At 38.3% G+C, this 13,894-nt stretch overlaps 3 protein-coding genes across 6 annotated transcripts in view; all 3 read left to right on the top strand.

The window, feature by feature from the left end:
- Window positions 1-3,293, top strand: part of LOC6557916 (cyclin-dependent kinase 14) — a 70,593-nt gene extending 67,300 nt beyond the window's left edge. Inside the window, exons 9-11 of one of the 2 annotated variants that reach the window (XM_001984338.3) lie at window positions 340-552; window positions 650-829; window positions 2,663-3,293. In XM_001984338.3, the coding sequence (XP_001984374.2) occupies window positions 340-552; window positions 650-829; window positions 2,663-2,727 (458 nt within the window). In that variant the 3' untranslated portion in view covers window positions 2,728-3,293. The remainder of the gene's footprint in view (window positions 1-339; window positions 553-649; window positions 830-2,662) is intronic. The other variant, XM_032737947.2, reaches the window with a different exon arrangement.
- A 5,135-nt stretch (window positions 3,294-8,428) lies between these two features.
- On the top strand, window positions 8,429-11,653 carry LOC6558314 (angiopoietin-related protein 7). Of its 2 annotated transcripts, none has more exons than XM_032742879.2 (5): window positions 8,429-8,722; window positions 8,880-9,028; window positions 9,811-10,022; window positions 10,144-10,369; window positions 10,604-11,653. In XM_032742879.2, exons 1-5 carry the CDS (start codon window positions 8,567-8,569, stop codon window positions 11,349-11,351), a joined length of 1,491 nt encoding a protein of 496 aa, XP_032598770.1. In that variant the 5' UTR covers window positions 8,429-8,566; the 3' UTR covers window positions 11,352-11,653. The 2 variants fall into 2 exon arrangements, with proteins under 2 accessions (XP_032598770.1, XP_001984375.1); XM_001984339.3 differs by having other exon boundaries at window positions 8,431-8,722; window positions 9,811-9,944.
- A 408-nt stretch (window positions 11,654-12,061) lies between these two features.
- On the top strand, window positions 12,062-13,458 carry LOC6558240 (pancreatic lipase-related protein 2). Of its 2 annotated transcripts, none has more exons than XM_001984340.3 (4): window positions 12,062-12,311; window positions 12,376-12,840; window positions 12,899-13,088; window positions 13,144-13,458. In XM_001984340.3, exons 1-4 carry the CDS (start codon window positions 12,077-12,079, stop codon window positions 13,217-13,219), a joined length of 966 nt encoding a protein of 321 aa, XP_001984376.2. In that variant the 5' UTR covers window positions 12,062-12,076; the 3' UTR covers window positions 13,220-13,458. The 2 variants fall into 2 exon arrangements, with proteins under 2 accessions (XP_001984376.2, XP_032595818.1); XM_032739927.2 differs by having other exon boundaries at window positions 12,113-12,311; window positions 12,376-12,819; window positions 13,144-13,457.
- Window positions 13,459-13,894: the final 436 nt, after the last annotated feature.

Genomic DNA, 13,894 nt, shown 5'->3' with positions numbered 1-13,894 from the left:
CGTGTGGATGGGGGGGGGGATTGCTGCAACGCTTTTTGTCTGTGTGCACACACAAAAACTCTGTTAGCCGGCTGCCTACTCTAAAGGGCCAGCTGAAAAAAGCATTAAGACGGCTCCTGCATACGGCTGTCTGTCTGTCTGTCTATCTGTCAGTCTGTCAGTCAGTCAGTGTGTCATGCTGTCATTCCGTGTGGCTAGCTGGCTGGATAGCTTCCTGGCTTCCAGGCAAAACATCTCTGTTTATTTATTTAAAATTACAATTTATTTTCATAGAAAAAAGAGTGCATTTACCTAACGAAGCAACCGTCTCATTCCATTTACCATTTACCATTTACATAGATGTCCTGCTGGGCAGCACGGAGTACTCAACGTCCCTGGACATGTGGGGAGTGGGTTGTATATTTGTTGAAATGGTGACCGGTATGCCGACATTCCCGGGCATACGTGATACGTACGATCAGCTGGATAAGATATTCAAATTGCTCGGCACGCCCACCGAGGATACGTGGCCGGGCTGCACACATTTCCCTGGCTACAAACCACACAAGTTGGGTGAGTAATTTTGTCCAGTCAGCCAGCTGCATTTTGGTCTGTCTGTTTAAATTTTGTGCAACTGTGCAACTAATTTTGGCAAATACGTTTCGGGCAGGTTTTTATCGACCACGCAAACTGGGTCACAATTTTCCACGGCTGTACGACATCATCGAGGGCGAAACGATAGCGAACGCGTTCCTGCAACTAAATCCCGAGCAGCGCATCGGCGCCGATGATGCACTGCATCATGCCTACTTTGCGCAATTGCCAAAGAAACTCTACGAATTGCCAGACGGTAAGTACACACACACACACACACACAAACACACACACAACAAACACGCATATGAAAATTAAACATTTATAAACTTGGTAAATGTATGCAATGTCTGCCGCATTGTCTGTCTGGCCAACATAAAACAAAACCAATTAAATTTGCAACTATGCGAAATGTTTGTCCTTCGCTCACAAGGATATGCCTCCAATTAAAGAACAACAATTGAAACAACTCATTTAAGTTTGGCGACAAACTTGGCAACGCAGCCAGTTGCCTGTTGTCTGTTGTCTGTTTGACTAATGTTTGCATTGCCTCACCAGTTAACAGTAATTAAAGTTTTTTCCTTGCCCGGACCGGGCGAAAAAGTTTGTTGCAACAAGTCGTCGCAAGTTGCCAGGCGCAACAACTGCGCAACTAGTTCATTTCTCCCAAGCCGCACACAAAAATATAAACGAACAAATTAATGACTAAGGTGAGCAGAGAGCAGCAAATAGAATTTTAGAATTTTATTCTTTCTTTTGGTTATCAGTTAGCAAAAAGAGACAAAGATAAAAGCAATGAGAATAGTTTTTTTTAGCTCATGGCAGATACTCTGGGCAGTAAAAATAATATGACAACTTCTTAAACACAATCCACACAATTCTAGAGTCATCAACTTTCATTTATTCAGCTATAAATCTTTTTAGATAACACCAAATTCATATTTTGTAAGCATTAAAGTTAGACTCTGGCAGAGCAAGTGATAAAAGTTGAAATATATTGCTTATCTGTGTTTTATATGGTCCATTCTCCAGCTGAATATTTTTACGAGCTTATCATCAGCCATTATTTAAAGTGCGGCACTCACAAATCACCTGATTAAGTGCACAGTTCAAATCAGATTTAAGCATCTTGCTGTGCTGCATTAATTAGACTTAGGAATGTCTGCTGGCGATTTGCAATTGTAAATGGAGAGCATTTAAGCCAAAAGAAGCATTCGATGCAAAGTCGGCAAAAACTGTTGCAAAAACCGAACCGAACCGCATCGAACTTTGCAATTTGCCAAGTGCATTCATTGCATCGTTCACAAAAGGACCCCTGAGGCTGCTGCTATTGTGCAACTGGCACGTAATGAATGAAACGTAATGATTGCTGCCACCAACCCTGCCCCTAGAGCCAGCAGCAAAGCCCCCAAATGATGTCCATTTAATGGCTGGTCAGCTTAAAATGTGATTAACGGTGATTTGTATACACATCCAGTTTTGGACTATTTACAAACTTGCAAATATGCTAATTTTGGTCAAAATTGAAATTAGAGCTCACAGGTTGACTCATTAAGGGTGCAGACCCTAGGATGTGTTGCGCCTCCCTCTCTCTCTCTCTCTCTCTCTCTGTCAGCTGTTATTTGCTGCTCTTGTTTGTTCATCATTTGCGCTGCTCCCGCTCCCTATTTGTCTATATCTGTACATCTATCGCTTTTCCGCTGAACTTAAAATCAATTAAAATGCAACTAATGCGCGTCATTTATTATGGAGGGAAAAACCGCATGAAACAGCCGGAAAAGGTCAATGTACAGCCAGAGCCAGAGCCAAAAACAAAAAAAAAAACGGTGCACTTGAAGCGTGCGAGCTTTGTGGTTGAGTGGGTGAGGATGCAAGGGTGCTGGTGGTTGGAAGCCATTACAAAATATAATTTGCATTGCATTTTAATTGTCAGACTTGGCTGGTAGTAAATTAAATTATGGCTTGAACAAAAATGTTGTCATAATTTTAAGTTTTTAATTAAAATGTTAAAATGTTGCAATGTGCACTCATCGCAATAATGATAATAATAATGATAATTAAATGCTAATATACGTTTTTCAATTCACAGAAACCTCAATTTTCACGGTGGAAGGTGTGCAGCTGTATCAAGAGCCGAATCGACAGAATAAATGAAAATTAAAGCAGGTTCTCTCAGTGGATGGCGTACGTTTCTATTGTTAGACCCAAGACACCCAATCTACACAAAATCAGCCCATCCCAGCAACAATCCAGCAAACTATAACACATACCACAACATAACTCTGCAAAAGCAAAAGCAACAACCAACTAAAAGAAATTCGCAGCCATAATGAATGAGTGAAGGAAATTGAATATTCTGTAAAGAACTTAGTTCGATTTCAAATTAGGATTTTGGAAGAAGGGAGGGCAACAGGGGGAAAGTACGGCAGAAGCAGCAGCAGCAGCAGCATTTCAGTCAAACTCGTGCCTGGGCATATTAGTTAGTGATTAGTTACCTAGGCTATATATATATATATATATATATATATATATAGCTATATTCAACGTCATCGTCTTCTTTAGAGCCTTGTCATTAAGGATACTCAGTTTAGTCAAATTTCGTTCGAAACCGAAGCACAGACTTTTTCTATATACATATATATATATATATATATATTTTTAAGAAAAATACATATAAATTTAGGCTTTAAGCTAAAATCAAACAGTTTGCAATAATTTCTGAGTGTATGTGAAAAGTTTTTGTGCAAGTATTTTTTCCTTTTTCTAATTTAAGTTCTATTTTTGTGTTATTGCGTGCTGTCTGTTTGTGTATTGAAAACCAGAGTGTCCAACCAACTTTATTTTTCATCAATATGAACCAGGGATTGAACCTACTGACTAGGGAATATTATAATAATAATAAGATTCTCCAAAAGTAAACATTTAACCAAACTCAAATTGATTCTCTTTCGTATTTTCTCAAATTATAAATTGTACGCTTAAGTAGTTTGATCAATCTGCGCATAAGACAAGTTCAAAGTTCCCAGCATAAATATAGGGTATTTAAATGCTGTCTAGAAATACTTATGTAAACAATTGACGGCGGAAGCATTATCAGATCCTATTAAATATTTATGCATATGTTTATTTCTTGCTTTGAACAACTATAAATCATTTGGATATATTTGTTGAATATGTCTGCAAGGGTATTCAATCGTCGGCACGCCGACGGCTAGCTTTTGATTATTTTTTCATTTATTTACAATATTATTATTTTCAAAACTTGTTTTGAAAAAAAAAAGAAAAAGAAAAACTTTGCCGCGCTGTTTAAGTGATACATGTTTAATTATTATTAATTAAAATACAAATAATAACTGAATTTATGTATAAAGCAAACAATAAAAAGCAAATAAACTTAAATCATTTATACCATATAATTTTCATTTGTTTTTTATTTCCGTATGATTTTTATTTATTTTTTTTGCTTTTAGCTGTTTTATGATTTCAATGTTGATTTTGTCGAATCTCTCAACTATTTGAAATCGAACAAATTTCTAACAGAGTATGTAAGAATAATTTCAATCACCGAAAGCTGCTGAAGTTGTTACTCAAGAAGACAGAAAAGGAACCACCCGGGGAGGGGCGTGAGAGGTAACTCTACCCAGAGACTTAAAGAATAGTTCATACCAATACAATAACAACAATTTTTGATGCAATTTGAAACGAATAGTTAAACAATTAAATTAGAATTGAAAAGTAGTAAGAAAGTTTTAGCAACAGCAGCAAATAAATTCTAAATAAATAATAGTCAAACAACTAAAACTAAACATTAAAAATAACCTAACCAAGTATTTTACATAGAGTCGTAGTCAAATGAAATCCAATCAATCCATTTCCATGTTTTATGAAACGTTACGCAACACTAAAGATGAGAGGACACAACTCGAGAGAAGTAGGAGTTCTAGGAGAGAACAAAATGAACAAAATGTGCAAACTGAAATCAAAGACACTTCAAATGGTTTTAAAACAAAGTAAACGAATCAAAACTATATATTGGCGTCGTATGGAAGTGAAAGCAACTAAATAAACTTAGAACAAAATATGTTACAAAATTAATTACTTAAATCAATGCAAAACTTGTGCAAAAATTGAGGCAATACATCGGCCATAAACTTTTATGATGAAAACCAAAAGAAGAAAATGATATCAATGAAGAACATAAACTAATCGAGTTTAGAATAAATTTCAATGAATATATAAGACAGTGTCAAATAAATGAATATTCTAAAAAATATTTATAAAAATACACAGACTCGCTCCAAGCACTGCAGTGGCTTATCAACACTGGCAGGCAGGCGTGTGCATTAACTTTTTGCAGTCACTGTTCGATGCGTTCGACGTTTTTAAAAACGCAAGAAAAAAAAAACAACCAAAATAACAACATTATATTTTATAGTAGAAATAAAAGTGAACTTGAATATTTAAATGAAAATGAAAGCATTAAACTAAATAACAAAAAAAAAAAAAGTAAAAACAATTTAATGAGAAAACTTTTTCTGTGATTTATGAAAAAAGTATGCAAAACCTAAGGCGAGAATATGCAGTTGAAAACAATTTAAACAAACGAATATATTAAAAATACACCAAAGAAAACGCAGTAAACAATGAAGAAACAGCCACAACACGAAATTTAAGCACATTTAGAACAAACAGAGCCAAAACGAAATTGTTTAGAATTATTTGCTAGCAAAAACGGATAGAAGCCAAAATCAATAAATTGCACGCACTTAAAAAAGATATGCAAAGAAATTGCAAACAAAAATTCTCAGCACTTGCTCGTATAAACATTTCGTATTGTTTGTACTTTGTTTTGATTTATACGAGAGCTCACACTGAGTAAAAACTTAGTAACATTTTCAAGTAAACACGAACAGGAAACACACAGAACAAGAACAAGAAGAAGCAGAAGCAGAAGCAGAACATGCTGATGATGATGATGATGTTGATGATGATGAAGTTGAAACTGTAACGAGCAAAATTGCAATTCACTTTTCGCACTTTTCCCATCCCAAGGTTACGTCCATAGTTTATAAGCCAATGAGCCAATGAACAAATCGAACGAATCGAAAGAAAAACAAAAGAATGATGCGAGCTACTTTCGTTTAGCAACTAATTTGATCTTGATTGATCAATCGAGCAATGATCAATCAGCATATGATGATTTTTGTGTTGAGTATTGAGTTCTGGAAGAGCATCAGTTATATGTATATGTATGTGTTTACGTCTGTATGAATGTATTTACTGCTACCTTAATGTATGTAAAACTTGTTTTCATTGCACCACACAAATTCGAACGAAGAATAACTTTAAAAGCATTAAGCTAAACTATATTAAACTAAAGTAATCCCAAAAATGGTAATACTCTAAGAATGTTTTTAGCTGAACGTGTCTCTAGTTGTATTCAATAGTAGCTAAGCGGTCAGGGTTCCCGCTGTGAACCCGCAGGAACGAAAGGTAAAAAGAAAACCAAAAAAAAAAAAAAAAAAGAATCTCGAAACTCCAAACTCGAAACTCGAAACAAGTGGAAAGAGCAAGAAGAATAACTAAATTATTTTTAATGCATTGAATTTGTCGTAAATATTTAACGTACCTTTGTTAAAAACAAAACAAAAAAATTACAAATATATAAATATAAATCTATTAACACACAAGACGTAAGCAAAAAGTCGATAGAAATTATAAATACAAATATATATTTAAATTCTCTCGGCAGAATGTTGTAGAAGCGTGTAGTTTTTATGTTAACACTGTAAGCATTTTTGTATAGTTCAAAAGGCAAACGGGTTAAACTCACCTCGCACTGCCCCCTGCCACGCCTATGCAAAAGGGAGTGGGGGATTGGCGATATAATGAGATTATCTTAAGCCGAAATTTTTTGTAAATATCTGTAGTTGATTTCTAAGTAGCGAAAAAGCGGAAAAGAAAAGATGAGTAAAAGAACCCAAAAACTGAATGTTTATGATTTAATAACAATTGAATAATGAATGGCAACTAAATACAATTTGAATAAGTTCAACATGTACAATAATTTAATATTAAATAAAATGCAAGAAAACCAAACAAAATCCAAATAGAAAATGCACGTTTCATTCGTATATCCACTGAGCAGCTGTGCCATTGGACTACTTTATTCTTTAATTTTAATAGATATATACGGATTATATATATATACAGCTGCTGTCCGTTGGCACAGTTTGGAATTCAAGGCTGCCAGCCGCAGACAAATTGATGAATTTTTCATAAAAACACATAAATAACAATAAAAACAAATAATTGTTGATATCAAGAAATAAAATAGTTGTCATACTTTATAATTAACCCATCAGATTTGGCCTGGCAATTGAAGTGCTTCTTTCACTGAAGTGCTTCTTTGACTGAGTATAAAATATCTTTCATAAAATATCTTTCATAAAATATCTTACATATATATTCTTCTCTTTATTTACTGCACATGGCGGTACTTATGCAAATGACATAATTATTTTTGTTGTTAGTCTAATAGCCCCGAGACATGACAGTCTCAAAGTTATTTTTATGTATTTTTTGCTTCTTTTGGGTTTACGTCATCGATTTGCCATTCATTCAACTGCATGTTGAAGCGGGAAAAGAGGGAGAAAGCGAGAGAGAGAGGGGAGATATGACAATCTGCAGTCAAAGCCTGAGATTCCTCGGCTTTATACTAAAGTGCCTATCTGAAGTGCTGCATCTCCGCACGACTCCGCACAGCTGGCAGAGCTCAAAAGATGCAAAAGGTTTCCACAGCACGATGACCGACGAAAACCTTCAGAAACCCGTAACAGACAGCAACAATTTGTGTGGGTAATTTGTAACTACAACTAAAAATGGTTTGAGCCAAGGCAGTATCATCCAAAAGGTAACCCACATTCAGCACAAACTAAATATCAATATGGTAATATTAATTATATATAATCAAAGCGAAGAGAGAACACTTGTATTTGAAGAGCCGCAGATTAAATACACTTACAAAATACGTTGATCATTGATCTTGCCGGATATATGGAACAACAACAATTCGGAAATATATTTAGAAATATGTAAGCGTAACTGAGCAATATTTCTAGTGTGTCATATATCTCTCTTAAGTGAATTATAATTCAAGACACACAATTGAGCTGCACAAGAGAGTAGTCAGAAATGAAGTCGTTTCAAACACGAGTAAGTTATGGCCCAAGGGAAAGACAACCAGGTAGTAGTCCGTAGTTGTACGTAGATGTATGTAGATCAGTAGTATGTGACGCAACTGTTGAGGCAGGTTTCGAGTAAGCAAGTGAATAATTTACATCGTTGTCATGCAGTGTGAACTGCTGTGGAATGGCAATAAAAAACTTGTAGGTACTTGAATAGACAAACATTTATGGCAAGCTGATTGTCATTCTGAATAAGTCACAACAGCTGAGTAATCAGGTTCCTTATAAAATTGTGGCTTTGAATAAAAATAATAATATATATATAATATATATATTAGTATATATATAATAGTGAGTAATAAGATTTCCACTTATAGAGATATTTGCTTATCACTTTTGGCTCTGGGTTATTGACAACATCGAACCACTGAAAGCCGGGGAATTTTTTACGAGACGAGACATAGTATCAATCAAAAAAGAGAAGACTGAACTTATAACCTTAAGACAGAGAGAGAGAGAGAGAGAGAGAGAGAGAGAGAGCGAGTGAGAGAAATATAAATTGTATATGTAAGATTGACAGCGTCACTCTTCCTCTCTCTCTCTCGTTGTTTATATCTCGCAAAGCTCGCTCGTCAAGTGTCTTCCACGCAGCGTTGCTTCGTATTTGCTCAGTCTCTTTCTGAATCTCGCGTTGAACGGTCGCATCTTTCGGAAAGTGTTGAAGAACTCGGTCTCTGTTGACGTGTGATCTTCGAGAGTCGAGTGTGTTTCGTATTTGTTTTTGAAGCGGTAGTTGTGTTTGCACAATGGGCACACCTTCATTGCGCCTGTTCTTGGCGCTCACCTGTGTGATTCACATGGCCACAGCTCTGCAAGAGACCCCCACAAGAGACATCTCCCTCTCTCCCAACCGAACCCAGCAGCCATCCCGCTGGCGAGCACATACGCGCAGCAACTTCCGAGTGCGTTAAGTATACGGATGAGTTATTCGAGTACCTTGCGAGTTAATATGTTAATTATAATGGCACGAGCGAACACTTATTTTTTCTGTTTGAACTGCCGCTGGTCAAATTCAATCAAGTTCAATGCTTTCATTAGTAATACTTCTCAATTTTGCAGCATACAAATGGTGTTAGCGCCACGCCAAGCTTAGCGGCCACACAGCACTCGGAGGTGAAAGAATTGATCAACAATTTACACGATCGCGTCGGCATCTTGGCGACCTTGGATGAGGACCAGCGTCATCGTCTGGAAGTCATCGATAAGAAGTGAGTGGAAAGACCTTAAAAATCGAAATTGAAAAGTCGACAATGAAACTTTTGGCATTTTTGGGACTCTTATACATATGTACAATATTGCCGAACAGGTTTTGCACGCATCGCAAAGTACTATGGAAAAACCGGTAAAATATGTTGAAAAAAACAACGTTTCTGGTTGGTTTTATCATTATGCTTACCTGAAGATGAGCAACAGACAAGAAAATTCGTAATTAGCTGCCAAGTAACGCCCAATAATTTTTTAGTACCTCAAACATACACAACAGGCAATTTATGTTCAGTCTGTTTCTGTCTCATTTATATACTTCTGTCTATTGGCAAACATTTCGCACATTTTTTGTGTTTGTTTATGAATTTGGCTGCTATTTTTTTATTTTTGGCTGCTGTCGTTTCCGAATAAATTATTGCTTTTGTTTATTAAACAGCAAATGGTATAGGGTATATGGAAACGGGTTCAAAAAACAATGCGAATTCAAATTTAACGCATACTTAATTATAATCGCATTCAAGTAAATAAAAATATAATTACGTTGCTGGAACATATAGTTGAATGAGTAGAAGACATTTGGACTTGGGGCGGTTTTGAATATTTTTCAAAATAATAACTTATATTTGAATTCATATCTTGACTGAAAAGTTCACGTAATATTGAGTTAATAATCCGATAAACAACGATGATATCATGCTAAAAGTTCTTCAAATAGATTTTCCTCTCTTTGTTAGATTGATTGTCATTATTTATGTTCTGTCAAATTAAATTCAACCTTTTGCAGAATTGATCAGCTGCTGGATAGTATAACGGGTCGAATGGAATCTCTGAGGGCGCAACAGCTGAATTTCCAGCATCGCTTGGACAGCTTCGAGCACATCCAGCGACTGTCTCGAAACACTTTGGATGAACTGAAAGGTGAAACAGACAAACATTTGGGATCACGTTGGGCCCGACAGATGAAAACCAAGCAAAAGAACCGCGATAAATTGTTGGGTACTTAATTTCAGTAATTGAAGTCGTTTGTCGTTTGATTGTTGTGGATCTTGCTTGTTGATTTTGTTTCCGCTAAATGATAAGATGAAACCGCCAATTAATTGTTTGTTCTAATCCATAGATTTGTCACGGCGGGAGCGTGCGGCGGAGCCACAGGATGTGGTGGCCCAGAATACGGCCGCACTTTTCAATGTTCAGTCCGATCAATCCAATCTAAGCACAACCTCCAATGGCAGTCAAACTGATGTCTCCAGTCGACTGGAATCCTTAGCCACCTTCTTGTACTCTCTCGCCCACAATGTGCGCGAAACACAAGGGAGTGTGGGCAGACTGGTGCAGAATACCGAGTGAGTGAAGAAGGAAGTCGTTTAACTAGTGAGAGTTGAGTGACTTAAGAGGACATGAGAAACTTGCATTCCATGGTAGACATTTTAGTTTCCAAGGGTTAATATGAAAAGTTTAAATTTATAGTATTCATATACTTTATATTATCAGAGATCTAACTTTGTGGGCTCAGAGATGATTTTTTTTTTTCTTTCTCTGCAAGTTTTTTGAAAATGTTACTCAATTCTTTCTAACAGCAACATCAGACGTCGCCTCGCCAGTCTCAGTAGTAGGCCCCTGCCGCAGCAAGGGGGTCCTGGTTCCTCATCCGCTTTCCAGGAGCGTGCAACTAGCTGCCAGCAATCCTATTTGGCAGTCAAGGGCATTCTGAAGCTGCAGCTGACAGAGGAGAGCGAGCCCTTCTATGTGCCCTGCGAGGATGATGGCTGGACGGTGATCATGAATCGCTCCGCGGATGACATCAGCTTCGAGCGCAGCTGGCTGGAGTACAAGGAGGGCTTCGGCAATCTGGCCGGGGACTTCTTTATTGGGCTGGACAAGTTGCATGCGTTGACAACATCCTCGTTGCACGAACTGCGCATTTGGCTGCAGGACTTCGACGGTAACGTGGCCATCGCTGGATACGACTCGTTTCTTATAAGCGGGGAGAAGGAACTGTACGCGCTTAGCTTGCTGGGCAACTTCCAGTCAGATTTGGAGCACTCGGCTGGTGATTCTCTCTCGTATCACGCTGGCTCAAAGTTCAGCACGTTCGATAACGATAACGATGGCTGCGTGGAGTGCAACTGTGCGCAGCGGCACAAGGGCGGCGGCTGGTTCAACTCGTGCGGCACTAGCAACCTGATGGGCGCCTATCACAAGAACAGTCCCGAGACAGCCGGTGAGACGGGCATCTATTGGGACACGTTCCAGGGCAAGGATTACTCGTTACGTGCTGTCAAAATGCTCATACGTCCATTGGCGCAGGACGAGGCCAAACGCTAAGCGCGAACTTACCTCGCCTTGTCCACCAACTGCCATAAGTCAGGGAAGCAACTATAATGCGCTCAAAAATTAACCATATTCACATACATACGTATATGTATATAAATATTGCCTACAAATATATGTGTGCTTGTGTAAGCCTCTTCGATGTGAGCTCGCTTTGCAGTTTAACTCTAGCTTTTAATATCTCCTTCCGAATCGTATTGCATGTACGCGTACTTCTGCTCAGCACTGTGTATTTATGGAAAATTATCTAATACCTTAGTTAATAAAGATGCTCTTTGCGCTACACTCAGAAAAAACTTTGAAATTAATCACTTTACATTTGAAAAAGATATGAGTGTCTTTTTTCCCACTGCAGTTTAAAATCTGCAGATTAAAAATCTATTAATAAATCCGGTCTGTAAGGGCAATGATTTTTATGCTTTTCAAATTCTGTTTAATGACTCGACAGTATTTGATTTACACGGATCAAGAGTGTTATACTTGAAATCTTGAACAAATCGTTCTCTTGACTTTGAATGTTAAAAGTTTTCCTGTGCATTGATATTCGTGCCCGCTTTCCAGTTGTGCGTCAGTTGAGACGATCTAAACGACTAATCGACTAATCGATCGATTATCAAAACGCACTTGTCGCAGCATGCAACATGCAATATGCAAAATGCAATCGTTGCACTATTTAGGCCGAGTCTCAGTCGCAGTTTGGCTCAATCGCCTCTCGCAAAATGGCCAAAATGGTGCTCTACTGCTGGCTGCCCATCCTCTTCTGCCAAATTTGGGAACTGCACGCACTCAGTCTGACTGCACTCAGCAAACAGAGCAGTATCTTTTATCAGGGCATGCAAGAGGACATGGTCCTGGAGCAAGTGGATCAGTTGACAAGTGTGGACTCCGTCAAACTAATTGTGCACGGATTTCTCGGCTCTCGCAGTCACAACTCCATAATGCCGCTACGAAATGGTAAGGCAGTTCACTTCCAGTTGTTTTTCTGTGTAATCTCCAATCCCATTTGATTTATATCTAGCTTACATGGCGCAGGGCTTTGAGAATATTATGATTGCTGACTGGTCGCCAGCTGCCAATTTGGATTATGCTAGTTCTCGTCGTGCTGTGGCCACGGTCGCTATGGTGCTTGCCAAGGAGCTCGAGCAGTTTCTCTCCCGGCACAACGTCTCACACGAGGCGGTCCATATCATTGGCCATAGTCTTGGCGCGCACATCGCTGGTCGCATTGGAAACTACTTTAATGGGAGTTTGGGTCGGGTGACGGGTTTGGATCCAGCGTTGCCTCTCTTTACGCCCCGCTCCGGGGATGGATTGCTGCCGAATGCTGCTCGCTTTGTGGATGTCATCCACACGGATTATCCGCTCTTTGGCGATCTAACACCTCGTGGAACTGTCGATTTCTATGCCAACTTTGGCCACGCACCGCAGCCGGGCTGTGAGGAGGTGGATCTGCTGGTGGCCAGTAAGCTCATTCTCGAGGCTTGTAAGTGCTGCAGCTAAGCTCAGTCGTAACTGATCTCAATCTCATCTCGATCTTGTAGATAGTTGCAGTCACAATCGCGCTGTGCTCTTCTATGCGGAGTCCATTGGAATGCCAAAGAATTTTCCGGCTATTGGCTGCGGTTGGAGGGCGATCAAAAGCAAAAGCAGCTGCTCGAAGGGAATGTCCGTGTCCGTTGCCAATATGAATGATGACCATGTAGTTTATATGGGCGAGCAGGTGACGCACAGGTATGCTAAATATGTTAGAGCTAAAATTCAAATTGTAATCAAATATTTTTGCTAGCGCCACCTCGTTTTACTATTTGGAAACGAATGCAGAGCCACCTTTTGGCCAAGGCATAACCGCCAAGTTTGTCTAAACGCCATACAAATGAGACCTAGGGAGTAGTTTACAAAAAATTTAGCAATAGGTGGCGCACAAATATTATATATCAAACAGCTTTTGGTTCACAGCAAAACCCAACAAATGCTGGCTGGCAAAAGTCTAATGTGTTGAAGTAAGAAATTTGGAGATGTAGAAAGCTTAGCTTAGACTAATTTGACTTAAGGCATATGGAGCGTACAAATATAAAAATATTCAAAAAATATGTGAAATTAATCAAAACGATGATAAAACAATAAATAATACAATTTAAAACATTAAACGAAGTGTTTTTCTCATTTGTTGAATGGTTCTTAGATGCCCCCATTAAAAAGGAAAAGAAAAGGAAATGCCGTTCGATAGAGTCCCTATAAGTATGCTGTATTTTTTCGTGAGGGTAATTTAGCCTGTGCATAAACCTAATTTGTCCCATAGGTGCGTGCACATGCTATTCTAGACAGCAGCCTGAAATAGGAAAAAACACCGTTATTGGTAAAGTGCTTAAGTATTTGTAACTGGATTTGTGGTCCAATCGTGTGCTATATGCTTTATGCTATAAATAAAGAAGAGTGTTTTATTTATCATTAGTTAATAAGTGAGACAGATGAAATTCGATTGGGTGATTTTCTTACAAATTTAGATGTGAGCAGTCGACCTCCGTTATGCAAGGGTA

Source organism: Drosophila grimshawi, unplaced genomic scaffold (genome assembly GCF_018153295.1).
Source record: "Drosophila grimshawi isolate 15287-2541.00 unplaced genomic scaffold, ASM1815329v1 contig_44, whole genome shotgun sequence".
Taxonomy (NCBI): Eukaryota; Metazoa; Arthropoda; class Insecta; order Diptera; family Drosophilidae; genus Drosophila; species Drosophila grimshawi.
The sequence above is the reverse complement of the archived record's forward strand: the minus strand, read 5'-3'. Positions and strand labels throughout refer to the sequence as shown.

Excerpts from the sequence above, each read along its gene's own strand:
- LOC6558240 (XM_001984340.3), top strand. The coding sequence starts at position 12,077 with ATGGCCAAAATGGTGCTCTACTGCTGGCTGCCCATCCTCTTCTGCCAA. Across the intron at positions 12,312-12,375 it reads CATAATGCCGCTACGAAATG|CTTACATGGCGCAGGGCTTT; the intron begins GTAAGGCAGTTC and ends ATTTATATCTAG. Across the intron at positions 13,089-13,143 it reads GGCGAGCAGGTGACGCACAG|CGCCACCTCGTTTTACTATT; the intron begins GTATGCTAAATA and ends TATTTTTGCTAG.
- LOC6558314 (XM_032742879.2), top strand. The coding sequence starts at position 8,567 with ATGGGCACACCTTCATTGCGCCTGTTCTTGGCGCTCACCTGTGTGATT. Across the intron at positions 8,723-8,879 it reads ATACGCGCAGCAACTTCCGA|CATACAAATGGTGTTAGCGC; the intron begins GTGCGTTAAGTA and ends TCAATTTTGCAG. Across the intron at positions 10,023-10,143 it reads GAACCGCGATAAATTGTTGG|ATTTGTCACGGCGGGAGCGT; the intron begins GTACTTAATTTC and ends TCTAATCCATAG.